Source organism: Pan paniscus, chromosome 7, assembly GCF_029289425.2.
Source record: "Pan paniscus chromosome 7, NHGRI_mPanPan1-v2.0_pri, whole genome shotgun sequence".
NCBI lineage: Eukaryota > Metazoa > Chordata > Mammalia > Primates > Hominidae > Pan > Pan paniscus.
In genome coordinates, this window is record NC_073256.2 from 160,308,832 (window position 1) to 160,321,488 (window position 12,657).

The 12,657-nt window shown below is 51.3% G+C and overlaps 1 protein-coding gene across 2 annotated transcripts; it reads right to left on the reverse strand.

Annotated features, from left to right (window-relative positions):
* Nucleotides 1-307: 307 nt before the first annotated feature.
* CYP11B1 (cytochrome P450 family 11 subfamily B member 1) lies at nt 308-7,792 on the reverse strand. Of its 2 annotated transcripts, XM_057303103.2 has the most exons (11): nt 7,554-7,792; nt 7,325-7,459; nt 7,011-7,166; nt 5,717-5,794; nt 4,986-5,185; nt 4,645-4,848; nt 4,204-4,358; nt 3,675-3,841; nt 3,197-3,275; nt 2,920-3,117; nt 313-2,449 (listed from the first exon to the last, which is right to left on the reverse strand). In XM_057303103.2, the coding sequence occupies exons 1-11, from the start codon at nt 7,790-7,792 to the stop codon at nt 2,336-2,338; spliced, it is 1,725 nt and encodes a 574-aa protein (XP_057159086.2). In that variant the 3' UTR covers nt 313-2,335. The 2 variants fall into 2 exon arrangements, with proteins under 2 accessions (XP_034822909.3, XP_057159086.2); XM_034967018.4 differs by lacking the exons at nt 2,920-3,117; nt 5,717-5,794; nt 7,325-7,459 and having other exon boundaries at nt 308-2,449.
* Between the last annotated feature and the right edge of the window lie 4,865 nt (nt 7,793-12,657).

Here is a 12,657-nt window from a genome sequence, read left to right on the forward strand (position 1 = left end):
GCCTGCACCTGGATATCAAAGGGTGGAGTGGCCCACAACTTCAGGTACAAGACTGAGGCAGAGGGCTGCTGTGAAAGCCATGCCTAGTGGAGGCAGCAGAGCAGGACAGCCCAGGATCCCAGGTAGGTGAAGCTACCGGTGAGTCATTCCAGTCTGGGAGACCTGCAGGAATGCAACTCCAACTCATGAGAGCTGCACTGCAGCTGCACCCAGCCAAGCTGCAGGGGCAGAGCATCCTGAAGCCCTGAGGGAAACAACCCCTGTACCACTATGTTCAGAAGATGGAAAATCCAGTCAAAGGAGATTATTCTTGAGGCTTAAGGTTTAATACTGTTTGTCACATTCAATTTTGGAGTTGCTTGAAACTTGTTACTCCTTTCTTCTTTCCTGTTTCTCCTTTCTGGAATGGGAATGTTTATCCTATGCCTCTCCAACCACTGTATTTTGGAAGCACATAACATGTTTGATTTCATAGGTTCGCAGCAAGAACAGTTGGACTCAGGATAAATTGTACCTTGAGTCTTACCCATGTTTGACTCAGATAACATTTAAATCACACTTTGGACTACAATTTTAAAGTTGATGCTAAAATGAGTTAAGATATTTGGGGCTACTGGGGAGAAATGCATGTATTTTGTATATGAGAAGGATGTAGATTTTAGAGAAACAGAAGCAGAGTAGTTTAATCTGAATTTTTGTGTCCGCCTCCAGAATTCATAGGCTGAAATCTAGTCACCAAGGTGATGATAATAGCAGGGCAGGGCCTTTGAGGGGGGAAGGGAATGCAGGCAGTGCCCTCTTGAATGGAACTGGCGTCCTTATAAAAGAGGTCTCTGTGAGCTGTCTTGCCCTTTTCCACCATGTGAGGAAACAGCAAGAAGGTTTTATCTATGAAACAAGAGGTGGGTCCTCACCAGACACAGAACCTGCTGACACCTTGATCTTAGCCTTCTAAGCCTTCAGAACCATGAGAAATAGAATTCTGATGTTTGTCAGCAACCCAGTCTATGGCTTTTTCTTAGAGCATCCTGAATAGATTAACACCAATAACTCTAGCTAGGTGTGCTCCCAACCTGGGGCACTTCATCTCCCTGTACAGGCTGAGTCCTGCAGGGCGTCCTGGAACTACTGACCACCACTGGAATGATGCCATAGGGATTTCCCCTTTCATGGGGGAACAAATGCTCTGATCCTCATCAGCCACCAGGAGCTGGCTGCCGTGATCTTTGCCCTGATGAAAATCCATGGAGATAAAGACAGTCTGGCTGGATACACTCTCAAACTGGGTGCTTCCTCTCCCTGCACGGGAGCACTGTGGAGTGGCCAGTTCAGGAGGGGTCAACTCTCTCTGCTGGGCTAGGAGCAGATGAGGCCCAAGGTAGGTTCACGTAGGGAACTGCAGCCTCCCTGTGCCCACCCCAGGTCGTGGCACATGACATGGCTCCGTATCAACCAGAGGAATGAGTCAATAAAACTCATCTGAGTCCTTGTTGGCCCAATCCTGTCTCTCCTGTTACCAAAAACATTTCTGGAACCACACCCCAGGTTCCCACCCCACATGACTCTTCCATCTTCTGACAGCATCCTCGGGACCTTCCCCAGGGGACAGCACAGGAAGCAGAGGACCCAACGCCCACTTCTGGAACAAGGCCTGGTCCATGAAAGATGAGGCCTGGGGCATGAGGCTGACACGATCAGCTGGGGAACACACATCCCTCGAGACTCAGTTGTATCACTTGAAAATGGGGATGTCAGGACAAGTGACCACAGGGGCCTTTTTATTCTACCCTGCAGGACCCTATTCCAGGGTGACAACTTTCAGAGAGCTCAGGGCATGCTCAAGCTGCCTGGGGGGCAGGCTGCAGGAGGGAACTTGACTGGACTCTGAGATGCTGGGATCCCGCTTAATGACTCTGACAGTCTGCGCAGGGGCCCTGGCCAGGGGAAGAGGAACAGGGACATGTGAGACTAGGCAGGAAGGCAAGGGACAAAACCACAGCACCCTTGCATGGCCACACGAGGAGCCTGGAGCCAGCACTGGGAGGGATGGGGGCAAACTGCCCAGAGGACACTGCTTGCTGGAGAAAGGGCCAGGTGGGGCTGGGGACAAGGTCAGGCCCTGTCAGCAAGATCTTCCCCAGCTGTGCCCTGGCATTGCTGCTTAGCCTGGCAAACCCTGGTCCTAGAGGCCCTCGGGAGTTCCATTTGTGCTGGGGCTGGTTAGACAGAGGGGTGACTCAGGAAGCTGTGCATGTGGGAGAGAAGAGGGGTGGCCTGGGGTCAGGCAGAAAGGGAGGCTGGTGGCCAGGCTGGGACCCTGGGTGCAGAGACGTGATTAGTTGATGGCTCTGAAGGTGAGGAGGGGGAACGTGCTGGGCCTCAATATGAAGCTGTAGACCATCTTTATGTCCTCTTGGGTTAGTGTCTCCACCTGGAGGTGTTTCAGCACCTAGGACAGAAGCCGGGTTTCCATCTGGCTTGGTCGGCAGCCCATGCACGTGGTGCAGCCTCCTCAGACCCTCAAAGTTGCAGAGATTATGCTGAAGGGGGAACAGCAGCCTGGCCCCCAACCTGTTTCATTCCTGACCAGCCCCACCTTACAGCCCAGGCCCAGAATTCATCCAGCCCAGGTATTGCCCAAGCCCCACTATCCTGTACAGGCTCCATCCGACTTCCCCAGTTCCCACCTGACCCGGTTTAGCAGCAACCTCACCCAGATGGTACCCTCCTCACCATACCAACTCCTGCCCAGGACCTACACAGCCTCAACCTGGCCCAGGTTCTCCCAGTACCCTCTCTGCCCAGTCCAGGAAACATGCAGGCCACTCCCACTCTGCCGAGGCCAGTCCCACATTGCTCAAGCCCCGCCCATGCTGCCCAGACCCCGCCCAGGCCCCTCCCCAGCCCGGGCCTGCTCACATGGTGCAGCAGCAGCAGCATCTCTGCCTCTGCCAGGCGCCGCCCGAGGCACTGGCGCATGCCAAAGCCAAAGGGCACGTGGTAGAAGTTCCTGCCGGAGCCCCTGATGTCTAGCCAGCGCTGGGGGTTATAGCGCTCAGGCCTCGGGAACAAGGCGGGGTTGCGACCCAGAGAGTAGAGGAACACGCGCACCAATGTCTGCGGACGGTGCAGAGCGGGGATCAGGGAATGACTGGGGAGGGAGGTTCTCAGCTGGAGGGGTGTGGGGCTCACTCACCCCAGCTGGGATGTGGTAGTTCTGAAGCACCAAGTCTGAGCTCGCCACTCGCTCCAAAAACAGACCCACAGGGTAGAGCCTGGAGGTGGGGGCATCCACAGAAAGGGTCCTCAGCTGGACGGGGCTTCCTGTGCTCTCTGCACCCTTCCTACCGAAGACCCCGCAGAGGTCCCAGATCCATGGGAAGCCCAGGTCGTAGGAAGTGCTTCCTTGCACCTGCTGAGCCCGGCCAAACCTCCCCTAACTTAAGCAGCCCCAAGCGCGGAAGGACATGCCCCACGTTAATCCCCAGGGTGTTGAAGAGGGATTCCAGAGGAAGAAGAGCTCCCTGTCCTTGAGGGGGAGGAAGAGCAGGTGCAGGGGAATGGGCTGCTGGGTGACGCTGTTTATCAGCCCCAGATTCTGTCTGCCACCACCCAGTGGGGGCTGCTCTCCAGCAGGGGGCCAGGGCCACAGGGAGGCCTCAGCCAGCACCCACCTCAAGGTCTCCTTGAGGGCCGCCCGCAGCAAGGGCAGCTCGGTGGTTGCCTTCTGGGGATGTTCACTGATGCTGGCTGCGGCAGCCAGGCTTTCCTGGCGCAGGGCCTGCTGCACGTTGGGGTTCCGAGCCAGCTCAAAGAGCGTCATCAGCAAGGGAAACACCGTCTGCAGGAGACACAGCTGCAGGGTCAGACCTTGCACAGGAGGACTCAGCCCCCGGGACACCCCTCCCAGGACAACCTCCCTGTGAGGGGTGCAGACATGCATACCCTGAGCACGACAGAGCCCAAGACTTCAAATCCTAATGCCCGTCCAAACCCCTTTCCCTGAGTCCTCCACAGAAAGGAACCCCCCATTCCAACCATGGCAACCTGCAAACGTGTTTATCACATCACAATCCCAAGTAAGAAATGTGGGGCCCATAGCCTGGGGATGGGACACGTGGGCGCCGTGTGACATTGGCAGGCAGTGCCTGGGAGGCAGGCTTGGCATCACCCTCTCTGGGTGGGGCTGGTTGCCGGCCTGACCGTGTCCACGCTCCCTGCAGTGAGTTCCATAGAGTTGGCCTTGATGGCATCTGGCGACAGTTCCGCATTCAACAGGAGCTCTGCCACGATGCTGGTGTACTGTTGAGGGCGGCTGAAGGCCAGTTCCTGATAGATTTTCTGGATACAGTTGTCGCCTATCCGGGGAGCGGGAGGCAGCCCTCAGACTTTGGTGCTGGGAAACATCCTTCAGTGTCCTCCTCCTGCCCAGCCTGCCCCGACACCCACGTCTCCCTGCTCTCATCCCAAATTCTCCGGATCAGCCCAGCCCAGCCCCAGCCTCACACCAATCTCCCTGGCAGGACGGTGAGGAATCCCCGACCCCTCCCTGTGGCCTCCATTCCCCACTGGGTGGTGGAGAGGGAGAAATTGGGCCCCCATGGTGTCCCTTCCCCATAGCACTGCCCGGGTCCCTGGCCTCACCGTACTGGAAGATGCAGTCCCAGGCCTCAAAGTGCTCCTTCCACACCTTGGGGCTGATCCAGCGAGACAGGCTCCTGGGCATGAACATGAGCTGGACGGTGGATTTGAACATGACCTCCAGGGCATGGAGGAAGTTCAGGCTGGCAGAACTGGGGCTGTGGCCAACCAGGCCCAGCCGCTCTCCAAAAAGGGCTAAGTTGCTGGCTGCGGGGAGGATGCACTGCTGAGCACAAGGCAGCCCCAGGCCTCCTGGCTGCCTCCCCACACTCCCTTCAGTCCCCCATCCCCGTCCCTGGCCACTCCAGGGTCTCTGAGGCTGGATCTTCCCACGTGGCCCACACCTTCTATGGTGTAGTGGAAGATGCTGGGCTGGACGTCCAGGGTCAGGCTCCCCCGGGCGTTCTGCAGCACCTTCTTCTTCAGGGCCTGGGAGAAGTCCCTGGCCACTGCATCCACCATCGGGAGGAACCTCTGCACGGCCTTGGGTGACAGCACATCTGGGTTCAGCCGCAATCGGTTGAAGCGCCATTCAGGCCCATTCCTACAGAGGCCAGGGCAGAGCTTGTGAGGCCGCCCCAGCAAGACACGCCCTGACCCGTATCCCATCCTCCTTGTCCCCAAGGGGAATCGGCCTGCAGGGAGCTGACTGGGGGCCCTGGTGGAAGCTGCCTGTTTGTGTTCGAGCTGCAGCCTTTTCTCAGAGCGGCCTCCAGGTGCTGGACAAAGGCCACTCAGGTCTAAGCAGGGATGAGACGGTAGCTTCTGCCCACAGGTACTGACAGGGTAACTGAGGTCATTCCCGGGACCTGGCGCCCCAAGTCTGGCACCACCTCACCCATGCAGGCCCTCCTTGTAGTAGGGGGGAGGGATTTTCTGCAAGAAAGGAACTGACCCCTGTTGTCAAGCTTGCCTACCTCACCCACACAGTGTCCTGAGGGGAGAGCCCCTGGCTGCCCTCTCCTCCCCGCCCTTCCCTGCCCTGGGCACAGTGCCTCTGGGGCAGCAGCCCCAGTGAAGTGTCTGCATCTTCTGCAGGACAGAAACCAGGCTTTGTGCTTCATGCCATCCTCACCTACAGCCAGAGTGCGTGGGGGCTCCATGGATGCCCCCAGGGAATGGTGGGGAGGAATTTCCCCTGTCAGCCACATTCCTGCAAAACTCCTTTATTTATGTCCAGCTGGCTGCTGTGAGCTGTTGACAGTGATGGCAGGCAGAAGATGCACATGCTCACATGCGCCCATGCAAGACCTCAACACCATGTGTGAAGAGACACATGTACACGTGTGCACAGACACTACACCCATGCCGGCACCTGCACATGCACACACAGAGACACTCATGCACACACACCACACATACATGCACACAGACACATGTGCACACACGCATGCACACACAACACGTGCAAATGCAGGTACAGAGAAGCGCACAGCGTGTGCACAGATGCAAGACACACACACATACAGGTGCGCTCCCCTTCCTTCCGTTATGTGCACCCAGCCTTCTGGACTTGCCTTCCTGGGTCGTGACTCCCTCCCAGATGTTGTCTGTAGGCCAGCCTCAGTGAAGGCCCCCACCCTTGGGTGCCCTTTTACCTAAACCCCACTATTCCCAAAAGCGTTCTCCTCCTGCCATGGAGTGGGGGCTGTCGCCACTGTGACATCCTCGTCCAGTCCTTCCCCCGTCCAGTCCTTCCCCCGTCCTAATGACAACATTCCTGCAGGTGACCGACTCCAAGCATCAGCCTCTCCCTGCCCACCTGACCAGGCGCCACCCTCTCCACGGGCCAGGAAACATCCTCCCCAGTGCCATCAACCGCCCCACCTCGTGCCTTGCTTCTGAGAACAATGGAGCCACCAGCCATCTGCATCCCCACCTGCCTCCTGCCCCGGACTGTCCCCATCAGGAAGGTTTGCCAGGACTGCAGGGACCCTGAGCGCCCTGAGGGAGGCTGCGGCCCCAGCGAACACCAGGCTCAGCACTCAGCCTGTGACCTGGGCCAGTGGGAGTCCCCTTCTCAGGGCCTCAGTTTTCTGACCTATGGGAAGGACAGTCCCCAGACCGCAAGAGAAAGCAGCCGCCGAGGTTGGTGCAGAGCGGGTTCTCACTACACAGAAGGGCTCATTGCTCTGCGTCTTCTCTGCAGAGGTGCCCGTGCCCATTTCTCCACCACCGCCCTGCTTCCCCAACCCACAGGGCAGACGCGACCCCACGGAATGGCCGTCCTCTGGGCCGGGTGCTCACCCTCACTGCCCACCACAGGGGCCCAGGGCAGATGTGCTTTCGGGTCCTGCCTCTCTCGCCTCCCACCTACACCCAGGCTGCCCACCCTGCTCCCAGCTCCCAGCTCCCAGCTCGCCGCTTACAGCAAGAAGACGCCACATTTGTGCCCACGATGTTGTCTGTAGGCCACCCAGGGCTCCAGGCTCATCCTGTGGGGATGTAGGCTGTCCACCTGCTGCAGCTTCTCCACGTCCTCCGGCAGCATCACACACACCATGCCTGCTCCTCCCAAGTCGTACCTGTGGGGCCAAGCACGAGGCCCTGCTGGATGGGGCCATGTCCCCGCTAGCCCCACCCTGCAGTCCCAATCCAAAGTGTCTCCTGTCCACCTTCCCCTCTCCTGGATTAGCGGCTTCACAGCTAAAGCCCTCCTGCTGACTGCCCGGAACCTCTTAACTTCAGTGCCTCTGAGTCCTGCCCTCTCTGCAGTGAGCTGGGATTTGCTCTGCACCATCCCCTGCCCTGGCAGCGCCACAGACCAGCACGTGCTGCACTCCTTCCCCATCTTCCAAAGGATGCAGAGTGCCGGGACCTGCTGGGAATGGCAGTGCTGAGTGCCCGGCAGGGTCCTGGGCAGCAAGGGCAGGGATCTGGGTGTTCCCAGCGAGGGCCAGGGAGGGCTTTACCTGAAAATGGGCCCCAGTTCCTGGAAGGTCTGGTGTACTTCCAGGTGCAGGTCCTCATAACCCTGCTCCCTCCAGATCTGCAGCAGCCTCAGCCACCTGTTGCCTGGATGCCGGGGCATGGCTTCAAAGGGCAGCACTGTTCTGGGGACCCGGGCGGCTCTCGTGCCCAGTGCCTGTGCCCTTTGCAGGGACAGCCAGGGCACTGCCATGCACACCTCTGCCTTTGCCCTGAGTGCCATTCCAATGCTCCCTCCACCCTGTTCAGCTGCAATCCTTTTATCTTGCCTGGTGCCTTGCCTTCGAGAGGGATCACGTCATGGGAGAACTGGCCCTGGATCTGCCTGAGAAACCGAGGGCAGAGGTCAGGGCTGGAGGCAGGGACTCATTGGGGGTGCATGAGCGTAGACGGGAAAAGGACTCTCCCTCCTCCTCCAGGGCTGAGAGGAGCAAGATGGATGGGGCCCTTATCTTATCCAAGAGCCTTGGATTATTCATCTCCTTGCAAGGTTTATAGCAAAAAACGAGGGAATGAGTTGGCATGAATTGTATTAAACCACATGTATTTTTTTTACTTTTTAAAAATTTTAGTGCAATCAAACTAGAACTCAGGATTAAGAAACTCACTCAAAACCGCTCAACTACATGGAAACTGAACAACCTGCTCCTGAATGACTACTGGGTACGTAACAAAATGAAGGCAGAAATAAAGATGTTCTTTGAAACCAACAAGAACAAAGACACAGCATACCAGAATCTCTGGAACACATTCAAAGCAGTTTGTAGAGGGAAATTTATAGCACTAAATGCCCACAAGAGAAAGCAGGAAAGATCCAAAACTGACACCCTAACATCACAATTAAAAGAACTAGAAAAGCAAGAGCAAACACATTCAAAAGCTAGCAGAAGGCAAGAAATAACTAAAATCAGTGCAGAACTGAAGGAAATAGAGACACAAAAAACCCTTCAAAAAATTAATGAATCCAGGAGCTGGTTTTTTGAAAGGATCAACAAAATTGATAGACCACTAGCAAGACTAATAAAGAAAAAAAGAAGAATCAAATAGATGCAATAAAAAATGATAAAGGGGATATCACCACCGATCCCACAGAAATACAAAAACTACCATCAGAGAATACTACAAACACCTCTATGCAAATAAACTAGAAAATCTAGAAGAAATGGATAAATTCCTCGACACATACACTCTCCCAAGACTAAACCAGTAAGAAGTTGAATCTCTGAATAGACCAATAACAGGATCTGAAATTGTGGCAATAATCAATAGATTACCAACCAAAAAGAGTCCATGACCAGATGGATTCACAGCCGAATTCTACCAGACGTACAAGGAGGAACTGGTACCATTCCTTCTGAAACTATTCCAATCAATAGAAAGAGAGAGAATCCTCCCTAACTCATTTTATGAGGCCAGCATCATCCTGATACCAAAGCCGGGCAGAGACACAACCAAAAAAGAGAATTTTAGACCAATATCCTTGATGAACATTGATGCAAAAATCCTCAATAAAATACTGGCAAACCGAATCCAGCAGCACATCAAAAAGCTTATCCACCATGATCAAGTGGGCTTCATCCCTGGGATGCAAGGCTGGTTCAATATATGCAAATCAATAAATGTAATCCAGCATATAAACAGAACCAAAGACAAAAACCACATGATTATCTCAATAGATGCAGAAAAGGCCTTTGACAAAATTCAACAACCTTCATGCTAAAAACTCTCAATAAATTAGGTATTGATGGGACGTATCTCAAAATAATAAGAGCTATCTATGGCAGACCCACAGCCAATATCATACTGAATGGGCAAAAACTGGAAGCATTCCCTTTGAAAACTGGTACAAGACAGGAATGCCCTCTCTCACCACTCCTATTCAACATAGTGTTGGAAGTTCTGGCCAGGGCAATTAGGCAGGAGAAGGAAATAAAGGGTATTCAATTAGGAAAAGAGGAAGTCAAATTGTCCCTGTTTGCAGATGACATGATTGTATGTCTAGAAAACCCCATTGTCTCAGCCCAAAATCTCCTTAAGCTGATAAGCAACTTGAGCAAAGTCTCAGGATACAAAATCAATGTACAAAAATCACAAGCATTCTTATACACCCTTAACAGACAAACAGAGAGCCAAATCATGAGTGAACTCCCATTCACAATTGCTTCAAAGAGAATAAAATACTTAGGAATCCAACTTACAAGGGATGCGAAGGATCTCTTCAAGGAGAACTACAAACCACTGCTCAATGAAATAAAAGAGGATACAAACAAATGGAAGAACATTCCATGCTCATGGGTAGGAAGAATCAATATCGTGAAAATGGCCATACTGCCCAAGGTAATTTATAGATTCAATGCCATCCCCATCAAGCTACCAATGACTTTCTGCACAGAATTGGAAAAAACTACTTTAAAGTTCATATGGAACCAAAAAAGAGCCTGCATCACCAAGTCAATCCTAAGCCAAAAGAACAAAGCTGGAGGCATCACGCTACCTGACTTCAAACTATACTACAAGCCTACAGTAACCAAAACAGCATGGTACTGGTACCAAAACAGAGATATAGATCAATGGAACAGAACAGAGCCCTCAGAAATAATGCCGCATATCTACAACTATCTGATCTTTGACAAACCTGAGAAAAACAAACAATGGGGAAAGGATTCCCTATTTAATAAATGGTGCTGGGAAAACTGGCTAGCCATATGTAGAAAGCTGAAACTGGATCCCTTCCTTACACCTTATACAAAAATTAATTCAAGATGGATTAAAGACTTAAACGTTAGACCTAAAACCATAAAAACCCTAGAAGAAAACCTAGGCATCACCATTCAGGACATAGGCATGGGCAAGGACTTCATGTCTAAAACACCAAAAGCAATGGCAACAAAAGCCAAAATTGACAAATGGGATCTAACTAAACTAAAGAGCTTCTGCACAGCAAAAGAAACTACCATCAGAGTGAACGGGCAACCTACAAAATGGGAGAAAATTTTCGCAACCTACTCATCTGACAAAGGGCTAATATCCATAATCTACAATGAACTCAAACAAATTTACAAGAAAAAAACAACCCCATCAAAAAGTGGGCAAAGGATATGAACAGACACTTCTCAAAAGAAGACATTTATGCAGCCAAAAGACACATGAAAAATTGCTCATCATCACTGGCCATCAGAGAAATGCAAATCAAAACCACAATGAGATACCATCTCACACCAGTTGGAATGGCAATCATTAAAAAGTCAGGAAACAACAGGTGCTGGAGAGGACGTGGAGAAATAGGAACACTTTTACACTGTTGGTGGGACTGTAAACTAGTTCAACCATTGTGGAAGTCAGTGTGGCGATTCCTCAGGGATCTAGAACTAGAAATACCATTTGACCCAGCCATCCCATTACTGGGTATATACCCAAAGGACTATAAATCATGCTGCTATAAAGACACATGACACGTATGTTTATTGCAGCACTATTCACAATAGCAAAGACTTGGAACCAACCCAAATGTCCAACAATGATAGACTGGATTAAGAAAATGTGGCACATATACACCATGGAATACTATGCAGCCATAAAAAATGATGAGTTCATGTCCTTTGTAGGGACATGGATGAAATTGGAAATCATCATTCTCAGTAAACTATCACAAGGACACAAAACCAAACACCACATGTTCTCACTCATAGATGGGAATTGAACAATGAGAACACATGGACACAGGAAGGGGAACATCACACTCTGGGGACTGTTGTGGGGTGGGGGAAGGGGGGAGGGATAGTATTAGGAGATATACCTAATGCTAAATGATGAGTTAATGGGTGCAGCGCACCAACATGGCACATGTATACATATGTAACTAACCTGCACATTGTGCACATGTACCCTAAAACTTAAAGTATAATAATAATAAAAATAAAAATAATTTTATTTCATTAACTTTTAGTTGACAATTAAAATTACATGTATCTATCCTGTACAGCATGATGTTTTGAAATACGTATATAAAATCTGAAATATAATTTCTGCCACAATCAAGCTAAATAATATGTTTATTAGCTCAGACACTTTTTTTGTGTGTTTAGAATACATCAAGTCTACTCTCTTAGAGATTTTCAAGTCCGTGGTTATTAACCACGGTTCCATGTCACATCATCAATCTCTTGGCCTTTTTCCCCCTGGCTAACTGAAACTTTGTATCCTTTCACCTGCTGACCAACGTCTCCCCACCGCAACCCTCCAGGTACCTCTGCCTCCCTGCCCTCAACTGCTGGTAGCCACCATTCCACTCTCTGTTTCTGTGGGTTCTATTTTTTTAGATTCCACAGTATAAGTGAGATTATGTGTTGGTGTTTGCTTTTTTTGTGCCTGGCTTATTTTTTATTTATTTATTTATTTTTGAGACAGAGTCTCACTCTGTTACCCAGGCTAGAGTGCAGTGGCGCGATCTTGGCTCACTGCAAGCTCCACCTCCCGGGTTTATGCCATTCTCCTGCCTTAGCCTCCCCGGTAGCTGGGACTATAGGCGCCCACCACCACGCCTGGCTAATTTTTTTGTATTTTTAGTAGAGACAGGGTTTCACCGTGTTAGCCAGGATGGTCTCGATCTCCTGACCTCGTGATCCACCCGCCTCGGCCTCCCAAAGTGCTGGGATTACAGGCATGAGCCACCGCGCCTGGCCGTGCCTGGCTTATTTCACATAACCATTTTCCAGCTTCATCCATGTTGTCACAAATAATAGATTTCCTTATTCTTTTAAGGCTGAATTAAAGCCTTTGTGTCTATATTCCACATTTTCTTTATTCATCTGTTGATGGACACTTAGGTTGATTCCATTATTGTGAATAATGCTGCAATCAACATGGGAGTGCAGGTATCTCTTCAGCATACTGATTTCATTTCCTTTATCTATGTAGATTCACCATGACATGGGTGGGTCATATGGTAATTTTATTTTTAATTTTTAAGAAACTTCCATTCTGTTTTCCTTAATGGCTGTGATAATTTACATTCCCATCAACGGGGTACTAGAATCCCCTTTGTCTGCATTCTCACAACACTGTCATCTTCCCCCTTTTTTATAGAGG

Excerpts from the sequence above, each read along its gene's own strand:
- CYP11B1 (XM_057303103.2), bottom strand. The coding sequence starts at position 7,792 with ATGGCACTCAGGGCAAAGGCAGAGGTGTGCATGGCAGTGCCCTGGCTG. Across the intron at positions 7,167-7,324 it reads CAGGACTCAGAGGCACTGAA|GTACGACTTGGGAGGAGCAG; the intron begins GTTAAGAGGTTC and ends TTGGCCCCACAG. Across the intron at positions 5,795-7,010 it reads AAATGTGGCGTCTTCTTGCT|GAATGTGGCTGACAGGGGAA; the intron begins GTAAGCGGCGAG and ends GGAGTTTTGCAG.